Raw genomic sequence first — 13,817 nt, 5'->3', positions numbered from 1 at the left:
ATCAAAAGAGGGCAGGCGAGAGCGCACAACCAGCTCCTCCTGTGCTAACCACGCTACCAGAGCAAAAGCTGGAAGAGGGCAGCATGTGTTTTATTTAATGGTTTCTTTTGCTCCCTTGCTGAGGTCACGTTTTGAGAGCAAAATAAATCAGTTGAAAGAGCAGGGAACCTCTGCTGCAGTAGCTGGGTCTGACCTGGAAATTCAAAGTTTAGATCTGGATTCAAACTCTCCCCAAATGCCCAAGGACTTGCATTTTAAGATTCAAATTGTGTTCTTTTTATTTTTTATGGTTAAAAAAATCCCAACCAAACAAACAGAAAGAGCTTAGCATGAATCTATTTGCAGCTGTCCTAGGCTTCCTGTGCTATTGTAAATGAGGTGAGCAGGATTCTGCAGAATATTATCATAAGGATAAAATTGGTGATGAAACTTATGCCACACACATTTTGCAGTGAAGGAAACAATTGCAGTAAAAGGCTTTTCAATTTAGCCAACATCAAAGCACACAGTTCGTGTAACTTAATAATGCAGCAAAATACAAACTTCAGATACACAGGCACACCAATAACTTACGTTTTGAAAAAGCTCTCATTGAGAAGTTTGGTGACACTTTGTATATTCCATTTCTTAATATTTTGTAACAGGGCACTAATTCATTGTTAGCTTGAATATAGATGTTTATATGAATATGAATGTGTCAGGGGAAACAGGTAATATGAACATGTCACAGAAAGGTATTTTGTTAACTAAAATCCTCTCTAAAAGTAAATTTACTGAGGTATTAAATTTTGTAAAATTCTTAACCACATACTAGCCTGTCCATCTATTCACCAGTTACTCTCCTCTTGTAAGATATTGACATTTCTTATATGTTGTTTAGGAGTAGAAGATTGCAGAATGAGGTGACTTGAAAACTTCAGATTTTGGATTTTCAGTGTAACATCTGGATGTGGTTCTCCCTACAGCCAGTGAGATCAGTTCATTAGTTCATTACAACTGGAAAAAAAATTGGTCCTTTTTTTTGAAAATAATGACACCAAGGTTTTGAGATTTAAATCAATTTATATGGAAAGGCTGTTTGGCAGATGTTCTGAATACATAGAGAACTGAACTGATTACAGTGGAGTAACCTCCATAGTTTAGATCTTTACCTTTTTTAATTTTTAATGTATTAATTTTGCATTTCTATACAGCATCTTTATTTATAGAAGTACTGGGCTAAATTTGGTTCCTGTCAATGCAAGCTCCACTAAGTAAGTAAGGGACAGGAATGCATTTGGCAAGATCTTCATGAAGGGCTAGGACAGCAGAAAGCACCGTCTTTAAAATTGGCTTCATTTAATGCAAGGATTTCAACATTCAGTGGACTAGACCAAATTACTGATTTCAGATGTCTGCTGTATAGCATGGGTAGTCTTGAATGAATTACAACTAGCAGAAACAGCATGTGTGCAGAAGTGCAGGCTGATTCTAGCACCATACCCATTTCCATTTCTACACCTTTCCCAGGAACTGAAGAGATGTTTTCAGTGAGACATAGTCTATGGTTTTACAATGGTACTTTCTAGAAATCAGTCTGTAAGATATGCCCTGAAGTCCCCAACATTCTGAGAAACTTGAAAACAGTGTGCCTGACTGGAGCATGTGTTGTATGAGGAGACACCAGGGGATGCAATCTTTCTAGATTTTCTTTGTGAATAGGCAATTACCTTCCCAGCTGTTGTATACTCTGGAACCACTGTGAATAAAAATGCACAAAGTGTTACTGGCCACTGCTGTTGTAATTTAAAGCAGTTTAAACCATCAGTGGACCATCCTACAAAGCACTGGTTTTCTTAGAGCTCTTCCATGAGCAAGGGGACTATCATGGCTGAAGGAGGCATTGCCTTCAGCTGAGCCCTAGCAGCTGACCTATGCTTTTTCTACAGACTTGTCAAGTGTGTTTTGTTCCTTGGATGAAGCAGACAGGAAGCACATGAGAGACTGGTACAATTTGAGGGGGAACTTTAGCCTAGTCCCTGACTGCAAAGACTGAAAGTGAAATAAATTACCAATGGATGCAAAAGGAAAAATAATGATAAGGTCTATATAATTCATTGGATTGCTAATGGAAATATAAAGCAGAATCATAAACAATTCTTTCCCTCTTTTCTTTTCCTGTCACTTCTGCTTGCAACTTTCCTCTCTCTCTTCTCGTAGCCTTGCCAGGGTATCTCTGTTTTGACTACTGTGTGAGGTAATGGGAAGGAGGGAGGGACTGGGGGGAGGAGGTGAATGGGTCCCCTGGATCTGTCCAGGGGGTCCTGAGGAGTTTCTGTGTTGTTTATAAGTTGTAAATATATGTATATGTTGTACATATATTGTATATTTTGTACATATTCATTGCATTTCATATTTCTAGAGTTTAGTTTGTTTGTAACTATAGCTTCATTTGTTTCCATCCCAAACTGAGCTGGTCTGGCAATTTCATTTTGGGGGGGTAATTCTCCTAAATTAGTTTGGGGGGGTAATTTCAACCTACCATAGAGACTGTTCCCAGGATTGTAGCATCTTAATATCTTTTGATATTTGCCCACATCTTTCCCGTAACTTTGAGTTGCCAAGGTTGGCCTGCTCATTCCAGTCACAAGTGCTGTGCTTACAACAAATATGTTTTGTGGCTACAGAGCTTTTCCCTAATGTCTTGGCTCCTGGTGCAGAGGAATAAACCTGTCTCAGTGTTTCACTAACTTTTCACTTCCTTCATTTGCTCAGATTTTCTGAAAGTCCAAGTATTAAAAGATTCTTCCCTCTTCTTACAAAGCAATTTACCCCCCCAACATCATATATGAAATAACGGTATTATATGACAAATTCATACCAAGCTTTGGTTGTTTCAACTGATGCAACAGTTTTTCCCAATTAATGGCAATTTTTTTCCTGGTATATAAAATTACATCAGATCATTGTAGATTTTCAAGATGAGCTTTTGAATAAATTAATCCAGAATTTTACATTTCTGAGTTGGATTCATAGAGTTAAAAGAGTAGGTGTATATGAAGCAATTAGTCAGATTAAATTATTCACAGTGTGTATATATAAAGTTGCAAAATAGTAGTCTTAAGAAAAACATGCTTAGAGACCAGTTAATGTTTATTTTCCTATTATTCGAGTAATTTTGAAAGGGATTTTTCATGGATACAGAGTGTTAAGTAAGAAATATGACAATATTTGGCCTTAGGGAGAGTGTGTTCTTCTCTTCTGACTTGCAAGAGGCATGCGATGAAATGTCCAAGCTGTTCTAGCTGTCATAGCTACATAATACCACTTTCAAGTATGCTTCTGAGCTGTTCCACTGCTCTCCACTGAAACTGTCCCATTACAAGTTGTCTTCAAATAACAGAAACAGCTCAAAGAATCCTTAATTGGCAGGGCTGTATGATGCTGCTTTTAGATATGTTGCAAAAGGGGACAAGAAAAGACAAGAAATTAAAAATAACTAATGTGGTTAAACTGTGAAAATTCACGAATTTTTAATTCCATGGCCTTACTTTAATCAGTCTGTTTAGTCAAGCTGTTGTAAATTCTAGTGTAAGCACTATGAGAGATATTTGGTAAGGCTAAGACAAGGAAGACTTGTTTCCCTAGGCTCTTTCCACAGTCATGAGAGACAGAAAAAAGCTTTTCCAGGGGAGCAGCTGGGACTATGGATCCACTGAACTGATTTCATGAAAAGATACTGAAAGAGTGGTGTTCCTTCCTCCAGTCTATCTGCCTCCTCCAGCTAGCTCTTGTATTCCATGGCCTTTCCCATCAGCCAGTTCAGCTTCCTAACACAGAAGAAAACGATGTGCCAGGTTTGCCTGCTGCCAGGCTGGTGGCTGAGCTGGTACACAGAATGATCTGGCCTTCTCTAGGTAGGGACTTTCCTCACAGGGTGATAAGAAGTACTTTGAATCACTGAGCATCTTCACAGAACTCTGTGCCCTATAGGGTATCACAATTATCCAGCATTATGTGTATGCATTTATGTATATAAACACATATATATATGTATGCAGGTATATATCAATATGTATATATGCCTGTTTAAATACTAACTATGAAGACATACAGAACCCGTACATTTGTCTAAGAAGGGGTTACATAAATGTATAATAACTACAGTGAGGAGCAGTTTGTTTAAAAAAAACGTTGCTATGGCTGCAGTGGCTTTTGTGTCTGGTTCTTTAAAAGTGGGCTTATGCAGAACAAAGTGACAGGCAGATGTGTATCTTTGTGTGGTCAAATTACCACTGGCTGTTGGTCCAGCTCTGCTTGCCAGTTGTACAAAGGACAGCATCTCTCTGGTGTCCTGGGTGAGCAAGTCTGAAGCTCACTATTCATAGTCACCTTCAGGCAGCTGTGACTCAATCAACCACTCTGAAACTGTTTACTTGCTTGAGAAAGGCGGTGGATGTGTGTCATTTCCTTGCATCGTTTTCCTTCATCCTAATTTTGTGTTTGTTTGGGTTTTTTTTTTTTGGTTGGTTGGTTTTTTTGTTTGTTGGGGTTTTGGGGGGCTTTTTTCGGGTTCTATGTGTGGTTTATTGTTTGTTGGTTGGTTGGTTTGGTTTGTGTGCATTTGGGGTTTCTTGTTTTGTTTTATTTTTCTGTGTTTGGTTGTTTTGTTTTTATGACATGGCAAATCAATAGGGACCTATGATGCAGTGCAAACTGCATAGGAAGGACAAGGCTTCTGAGCAGGAAAAGACTGAAGGATATGGATTTTTAAATGGATATTCATTTGAACACCAAAAAATCCAAGAGGTCCAAGAGACACCTGAAAAGACAAGACACTTTAAAATGGTGTCCTTGGGTTGCCCAAGTGAGCCTATGAGGCAAGTCATGAAACCTAACTTGAGAGGCATGGGAAAGAAATGCAGCATGGAGTTTGGGGCTGCAGAAGAAGTGACTTTAAAGAAGAGTAAATGAGTGCTTGGCAGACATGAAAGGAATACTTTTTCATCTCTGTGGGACAGTCCAGCTTCCCAGAAAGAAATATTTCAATGGTCTGATATTGGGTATTATTTTTGTCCTTCTTATTTGTTGTCTTCTGGGGAATTAAATCAGTTAGTGGCATAATCACAGATTTGAAGACTATGATCTATATCTGATGAGGCTCTGTTCATTGCTCTGTTGCTTTTCATTTTAATTTACCTTCTTTAAAAAAGCACATGCAAGAAAAAAGCAAAAACATAACAATGAGAATAAAGAGAGAAAGGAAAGCAGATAGTCAGACTTCAAAGATCTTTAAACAATTGATAAAGCCTTGAATGTAAATATTGAAATTAGTATCATTCTTTTTTTCCCCTCAGTCTTGAAAACATTTATAAACAGTATGCTGTTTTTCACTTGCTTGGAAAGCCCAAGTCCAAGAACTGTGCAATTAGTGAGGTGTACATAGTGCAGATCACCATGGCATGTTGCTCATTTGTAGGTTAGAGTCCAGATTTTACCCACAGAAAGTGTAGATGAAGTTTTGACGATCATACTCTACAAAGGATGTCAAAAGGTTTAGTCCCTTTGAAGGAAGAAGTCTAAATAATAGGTTGGTCCCAAGCCACCCATCTTTGTGGGTCAGTAGTGATATGATGCTCTGTACAGACCTTCAGCTGCCTCAGGAGTCCATGGGCAAAAGTGCACAGTAAACAGATCCAGATCCTGTGAGACCTTCTCTGATATTTCAAATCAGCTCTGAAGGAAAAGTCTGCCAAAAGTCAATTTGGAAGTGTTTCCATAGCTGTGTCTTTATAATTAGGGTCATTATGGCCATGGTGGTATTAGGTCAATGGTTGCTCTTATGATCTTAGAGTTCTTTTCCAATCAAAACAATTCGGTGCTGATAATGAAGTACTTGAGCTAGCTGAAGGTGTTATATATTGTTTCAGAGTTGCTCATATTCATGATTGCAATCAGTAGTTGTATTTTCCATTCAAAACTTTGTAATAATGTTGATTCTTTTCACTTCCAGTCATGACATTATCCATTGGCCTCATCTGTTTTTTTCTCTCTGAGGTACACTTCAGCAGGACTTTTAAGTAGCAAAGATTTGTTCAAACCACCCACTTTTTGGCAATGGAGGCAAAAGCACAAGTATAAACAAATTCCTTAGCAACTCCTAACATAAGGGACAGGGACAGAGAGATCAGAAAGACAGTAGTTAGTGGGTGAGGGTTCAGATTGGTTTGGCTGAAAGGTAATTTTCTATCCACAAGAAAGATACTGACAGTAATCAAAGACTTTATAACCTGGTGTACTGATTACATTTGTGTGGGTGATGGTCTGTGCTCACAGCTGTGCTAGCACTGGCATACCTGTTATTCACCATCAGGTGTAAATACTAGAATGAAATAAATAAAATCTGTCAATCTTTATATGGCAGGAAGTATATCAGAAGGAGAGGCCTCAAACACATGCCCTATGAGGAGAGGCTGAAGGAGCTGGGATTGTTTAGCCTGGAGAAGAGGAGGCTCAGGGGAGACCTCATTGCAGTCTACAACTACCTGAAGGGAGGTTGTAGCCAGGAGGGGGGGGTTGGTCTCTTCTCCCAGGCAACCAGCACCAGAACAAGAGGACACAGTCTCAAGCTGCGCCAGGGGAGGTTTAGGCTGGAGGGGAGGAGAAAGTTCTTCATGGAGAGTTCTGTCCGGGGAGGTGGTGGAGTCACCATCCCTGGAGGTGTTCAAGAGGGGATTGGACGTGGCACTTGGTGACTTGGTTTAGTAGTCATGAGGTCTTGGGTGACAGGTTGGACTTGATGATCCTTGAGGTCTTTTCCAACCTTATTGATTCTTTGATTCTGAAGAGATGTTGGTATGCTGTGAAGTAAACCCTGCACCTTGGTAAACAGAAGTATCAGCCTTCACAGTTTGAGCTAAAAGTTTATTCTGTGAGTAAATAGGGCAATAACCTGGGTCTGAGCACTGTACATGATCATCCTCATCACTAAGCTGCTGGTGGGCACCCCTTCAGGGTTCACACTGCTCTTGCAGGCCTCTTGGTCAAAGCCACCACATGGTGGGCAATAAAAGAGGTGAGCTATATATATGCAAACTGTGGCACAGTATGACTGAGAAACACCCTGTACACCATTTAATCTTCTAGCTTGGATGCAGCCAAAAATTCAGTGCTCAATCTGCATGGAGGTTACTGGGGACATTGTCAGATCTATCCAGGCCTCAAAACATTTCTAAACCAGCAATACTTAAAATGCAGCAGTCTGTGGATCAAAAATGCTCATGCATCTTCCTGCAAGGTAGTTCTAAATTTCTGCTCATTGCAGTTATTGCTATGCAAACATTGCTGGGGTAACATTTTCTCTTGGAATCTTTCTAGAGCACATGCTTCATTCACCATGTGTGCAGACGTAAGACAGGACAGATGCTCAGGGAAAGAGCTGAAACCCCAAAGCTCACAGACGCCCTTTATCAGAAAAGAGGCCACCCAAGTTCTTCATTTAAGGAGGGAGGCAGGAAAAAAAATCTTTAGAGAAGAAACAGTTTCTTTAAAGTGTTTAAGGAAACCCTTTCCAGAGACAACATTAAAAATGCATGGGTGGGGTGAGAAGGAAAGAATTCTTATTTATGTATAAAGTTACACATGGAGACAATGTCCAAAATCACTGAAAAAAAAAAAAAAAAGTCTGTGTGTCTCTGTTTTCCTGAGTTATGATAGCATGTGTTTAGTATTATGGCTATTCCCTTGTAGGAGCCAAAGTTAACATCTTCCAAAACATAAGGTGTTGGTTTTTTTTAAAGCTCAGTTAAATTCTAGTGGTTCAAACCTACTTAAACATATCTATCTATCTATCTATCTATCTATCTATCTATCTATCTATCTATCTATCTATCTATCTATCCATATGTATGTATATAAAAGAAAGAAAAAAAAACAATGAAAGAAATCTCTGGGAATTCTTTATTTAGTTTTCTGTAGTTGAAACAATTATGTAACTGGACAAGTAATCAAATTGGTGAAATTTAGCAGAATGGAGCAGAAAATACTGTACTTGAGCCAGGAGAAAATAGCTTTATAAGAAATGTATGGCTTGTTTGTTTGTTTGTTTTTTCCCCTTTAAAAAAGGATAGCAACATAAATCTAATCTAAAGGAACCTTATTGGAGCTTAAGAAAACAAACATAAAGACTTCACAGGATAACATGTCGTGCACATCCCACAGTGCAGAGCTGTCACAGGGCAGCTGGATGCAATGAAATTTGGAGGCTAGAGAGGGCATCTTTGGAGGGTTTGCACAGTTCTCATATCCCAGCACATGACACTCCAGTCACTGAAGTTGTTTTCTGTGGTTTTTATGTGCTCAGTGTGTTGAAGTGAGCAGGATCTGGAGGCAGCGAGTTGCAGGGGGGGATAGGAGCCCTGTGCCTCCCTGTCCTGTCTTTTCAAGCATTGCAGCTGTCAGATCAACAAAATGGCAAAAGCCCATATGTGTTTCCCAAATGGCTAAAATAATTTGTCTTAAACTTCTTTTTGTTTGTGAAATAAGGGATTTAACTTTTAATAAGATCACTTCAAACAAAACTGCTGGGAGCTGTGAGTGTGTATATTTTTTTACAGGCTTTCTGTGGAGTTATTGGTAGGAAGAATATAAAAAGGAAGGTTATAGAACTTGTGCATTAGAAGGATTTCTTATGTAGCAAAATACATAAAACTACAAAGGATGCTACTTACCTCAGAAGCAGTTCTCCCACATCATCTCCCCTCTGATGGCCTTCAGCTCTGAGCTGGCTGCTAGTGATATCTTCCCTGCTCTGCTGCCATGTTGTCAGTATCTGAAACACTATGGCAGCAGCAGTGTTGATGGCAGGACAGGCTCAGCCTTTCTGCTCGGTTCTGCCAGAACCAGGTCTTCTGCCATGGCCTTCAGTTCAGGACTAACAAAGCAGGGTACTTTTTTTTCATACATGAATGACCTAAGAAAATACAGGTTGTTTTGTTGTCGTTGTTGACACATAGGTTTTCTTTCATTATTTTCTTATCTTGACTTAAAGGCAAAGGTCAGGACTCAGTGGAGCACTTCATAATGCCTGGAGAAGGGGACTACTGACAGCAAAAGCCACGATGCCTGCCAGGAGTCATGTCTGGTAGGGTGAAGAAAGCATGAAGCCAGTGCAGTTTCTGCACCTCATCCCTCCCTCATCCAAGGAAAGTTAATCCTATACGGTTTAAAGCAGGGAAAATGAAGAAGAAGAAAAAGGTCCCTTAACTAAAAGCTGAAGGAATCAGTATGGATTCAGTGCCACCCAGTGTCAACTAGAGTTCCCATGCATCCAAGCTCAATTTCCTGAAATTTGTTTCATCTCGCCAAAACAGTGCATAACAAATCACCTTCTCAGATAGCACAGGGAGACAAGCCATAATTCCATAATACAGCACTTGCAAACAAAATGTTATTGAGGTCTCCTTGGAAAAAAGTAACCCAAGTAGTGAGACTGTGACTTCTGGTGGTTTTCTTCATGAGCAGAGCAATTCAGTTCTCTCATTAATATAACAGAATGATCAAACCACCAAACTGTTAACTTGATTGATACTAGCACTGCCCAGGCTGCTAAACATTTAGCAGCTGATAGCTAATTTGTACAGCTGTTTTCATCTAACTGATCCAGTGACTTTTCCAGAGTTTCAGAGGGGAACCAGATCCGGTTTCTATATTTTCAGAGAACTGACAGGAGAAACAAGCCAGATCAAACATGGGCATATCCTTTTTCTACACATAAGAACAGGGAAGAGCAAACCACAGGAGAAACCTTGAATTCAATGTTTTTAGAACTGGGTGGTTCAGATAATCTCCATCCAATGAGCCAAGGCAAAGAGAGAGGATAAAATGCTTTGCTATAGATCTCCACTACAATGGTGAAGACTTACCTTTGTGGGAGAGGAGCCACTTTGCCATGGTGTTTGCTCATCTTCTGAAACTTGGCCCCTGGGTTCCTTGCCATTTGGGTCTCTCTACTTCACCCTTTTATCTGAAATTTAGAAAGAAAATATTTTTCACAGCTTAAAAGCCCATGCCCTTGTGCTTTGCACAGTATTGGAGGCTTGCTCTCTTCTGGGGTTATAATATTATTAGGACTTACATGGCCACCATCCCCTGGTGTGACACACTCATTCTTTGCAGTGGGGACCTCGATGCACTTAGATGAGGTTGCAGCAGTTTTGTAAGTCTCACCATTTCTCAAGCCCAGTTGTGAATCTCCCCATTCCAGGCAAGCAGAGACATCTTCAGACTTAAAAGCTTTACAAGGACTTAAGGATTTGATTAGGTAGATTAAATAGACAAAGATTAAATTTACAGTGATCTTCTGGAGGCTGAGCACTGGATGGGAACAAGAACCTCCTTACTAATATGAGATCTAATCACTTTAATCTCTCTGTGTTTTAGAGGCCCAGCCAGAAGACAGAGATGCTAGAGGAAAAGCAGGCTTTCCAAAACTTTTGTAAGGGTCCGGTGAGTGCTCAGCTCAGTCTTTAGACATTTTTGAGGTCAGTGGTGGGACACAGACTGGTGGGAGTCACAGTAGGGATTAGGTATGGTGTGAGGGACCCATATGAGTTTCTGCAAGCTGGAGAACAGAAGCTTTCAAGGTCACATCCAGGCTGCTCATTGTTCTGTGAGGAACAAGTGCAGCTATTCACACCACCTCCTGCTGGGGCTGTCGGACCATGACTCCCCAATAGTGAGATGTCAGCCTTGTATTTATGTAGCCTATTATAATTACTTAAGTGCCAACATAGATTTTCTTTCCTTCACTCAGAAGAACATCAAACAGCAATACTAGCTGGACCCTGGTCCTTGGCTGAGTGCTATGCCCTTCACCTTCACAGTAATACTGCTGTGTGTGAATCACACTCAGTTGTGATGTTGCTCACAATTACCTATCACACAGCCTGGAAGCAAAGCAAATGAGCAATGGCTACTCCCACACTCAGGTATATAATTGGCCATTGATTTATTATCTACAAGAGGCATTCACACATATCACATACACACCTCAAAGCAATCTTTTCATATGTATGTCATCAGTGCAATCACTACTGGTTTCAGAAATAAGCTTGGGTTGCAAAACATGAATGCCTGTTAACTCAGAAAGTCCATGCAGCAAGGTCTTCTCTCTGACACTGACAAGAAGTGGATTTCTAGGTGAAGAAGTAGAAAACACAAGTACTGAGATACCTACTCCCTGCTTAGGCCATCCCGGCTATAGGTGGCATCTGAACTATCTGAACTGTTTAATAGCTCTCAATGGATTTCTTTTCCCTGAGTTTGTCTAAACCTGTGTAGGCTTTTGGCCTCGACAACATCCTGCAGCAGTGAGTCATGATTCAGTTATGCATTGTGTGAACAAGCACTTCCCCTTGTTTATTTTAAAATAAATCTACTACTTGCTTTTTTTCACTGGGCACCCTTCAGTTCCCATGTATAACAAATAATGCTCTGTGGTTCCTCAGCCACCTTCTCCACACCATTTGTGACTGCAACCACCTCTTTATTACTCCCCGTTAATCATTCCTCATGTGTTTCCCACTTATTGCTATTTTATCCCCTTGGTATCAGAAGTCTAGCAAGATCAGCGTCCTCAAATGCAATACCTATTTCCTGTGATAGCACAAGGGCAGAATAGCCTGGTTTCACCCATGTATGCCAGCAAGCTTGGAAGTGGACAGAGGCAGATAAATCAGGCTGTTACATCACGGGATACAAGCTTGCTTTCAGTGCTCGTTATAGGCAGAATCAAGATAAACAGAGAATTTATTTGGCTCTAACAGTGCCCTTGTTTGTGGAGGCCACCTGGTATTTTTCTGACTGGACCCCGAGTCAGACCTAGTAAGCTGCTCTTTTTGGACTTGTGCTTTCTGAGGAGCATGCAAAGATGCCTTAAACAATAATGATCTTCATGAAGTGGATCTGTCACTTCATAATCCAAAGGTAAAAGTCCCCATCAAAAGAGGAAAAATATCCAAAAATATCCCAATCATATCACTTCAGGATGCTGAAACACACAGGAAGACATGCCTCATCTAGTTCTAAATGCACCAGCTCTCATACTCCATTTTGCTTCAGTAAGTTTAATCACAGCAAAATTGCACTCAAGAAGGTTAATCATCTGAACACTGTGGACAGAACTCTGTGTCCTGGCTAAAACAAACGCATATTGACTTTGTTTTGTTCAGTAATGAATCCTTGGACAAATTAGCCTGAACTACAGCTCAGCAGCATTCAAAGGAGATAATTGATGCCCAGTTATGACCAAAGCGACTGTGCTTTTCTTTGAGTCATATAATTGCAAGATTTTGGAAGTTTAAGGCATAGAAATGCTATTGAAAACACACATCCCTTAGGGCTGCAACTGGAGCATCATTCAGCTTGAAGGCTTGCTAAAAGAACAGAATGAACCTTAAACAACACCAGAAATTGTTTAGGGTTATATAAAATTAGCTAATTATACAACATGGGGTGAGGATTTGTTTATCAGAACAAGCAAATGCTTGTCATGTTTATTGACATCTCATGGCCAGTTAACAAGCTGGAACACTCTTCTTTAAAAACAGTTTGACAATGCATTTTGGAATGACTATGAGTCATGGGACAGACCCTATTGGACTGGTGTAAGACAAAGTTATACCAGAGAAATCCAATGGAAGAGCAGAAAAAAATGCCCTCTCTACCCACTGTGTATGTTCTCCTGAGGCACTTATTAATATTACAGCCAAGCAGAGGAAAGCACAAATATAAAAACACAAAAATGCTGGAAAGTTATAAAGCCTGATAGCTGTTGATGAGTCCATAGAGTAGTGTCAGAGGTCAGGTAGCATAAAATACTCTCTTAACCCTGATGGCCAAGGACTGACAGATTCCAGGCCTGAAGTTTGGTAAAGGAATTTACCCTACAGAAGTGATGGATTTGGGTTACATTTCAGCAGCAAGGTGACAGCAGTGAGATAAGAAAAAACAAGGGAATCTGTTACTCATCATATGTTTGCCTTCCTGGACCACAGTGTTGCTACTCCTAATTTGCACCAATGCAAACCTGGGCTTCAGGAGTTCATCACTGTGCAAATGGTTGTGTAAATAAACCGTGATGTGTTTCATCAGCCATGCCAACATCGAGCTCCTCTTCTTTTAGCTTGAGGATTCCCCATATGGGAATATCCAATAAGGGGTCAGAAGGAGTCTGTGGTCTCCTCTGCTCCAAACAGTGTTGGCTTTAATGTGTGAAGAGCCACAGACTGACCTGTGGCACATCCTCAAACCCAGAGCTTCATCTTGGTCTCTGAGGAGCCATCACCATGCCACAACTACCACCTGCTGGTGGTTTTTACCTGGGCTGGCAAGTCACTGATGAAATCCTCACTGGACAGATGCCTCTGGTACCTAATGACCCCATTTATGATGGACTGGGTGCTTGGGCAAGGGTGGGATTTCCCTTGTGGTTTCCTGGAGGGGACTAAGTGAGATCAGATACTGTAGTGATGGGGCAGCTGGAGACTTTTAGCAAAAAAAAAATCATATAAAAACATCTTATTTTGCTTCACACATAGACAAAGGGAGTCCCTGGGGACAGAAAGGGGACCTAGAAGTGTCCTAGAAGTGTGGTTTCTTCTGTAAGATGGTAAGACTCTCCACAGAAGTGCATTGATTTCTGCACTTTTTGCTCTCTAGCCATCTCAGTTTTTCTGAGCCTTTCTATGTATTTGTTAGCATGTGGCTCTGGGCAGAGGAAGAGGAATTTCTTTGATTTTCCAAAAAACAAAGGACAGACTCTACCCAGTGCTGGGAAC

At 40.4% G+C, this 13,817-nt stretch overlaps 1 protein-coding gene across 1 annotated transcript in view; it reads left to right on the top strand.

Moving 5' to 3' along the window:
- AHNAK2 (AHNAK nucleoprotein 2) overlaps positions 1-13,817 on the top strand; it is a 119,201-nt gene that overhangs the window by 2,744 nt on the left and 102,640 nt on the right. Inside the window, exon 2 of the mRNA XM_054400668.1 lies at positions 10,420-10,485. Within this exon, the coding sequence (XP_054256643.1) occupies positions 10,420-10,485 (66 nt within the window). The remainder of the gene's footprint in view (positions 1-10,419; positions 10,486-13,817) is intronic.

This window comes from Indicator indicator, chromosome 4, assembly GCF_027791375.1.
Source record: "Indicator indicator isolate 239-I01 chromosome 4, UM_Iind_1.1, whole genome shotgun sequence".
Classification (NCBI taxonomy): Eukaryota; Metazoa; Chordata; class Aves; order Piciformes; family Indicatoridae; genus Indicator; species Indicator indicator.
This window is presented reverse-complemented; position numbering and strand designations above follow the sequence as displayed.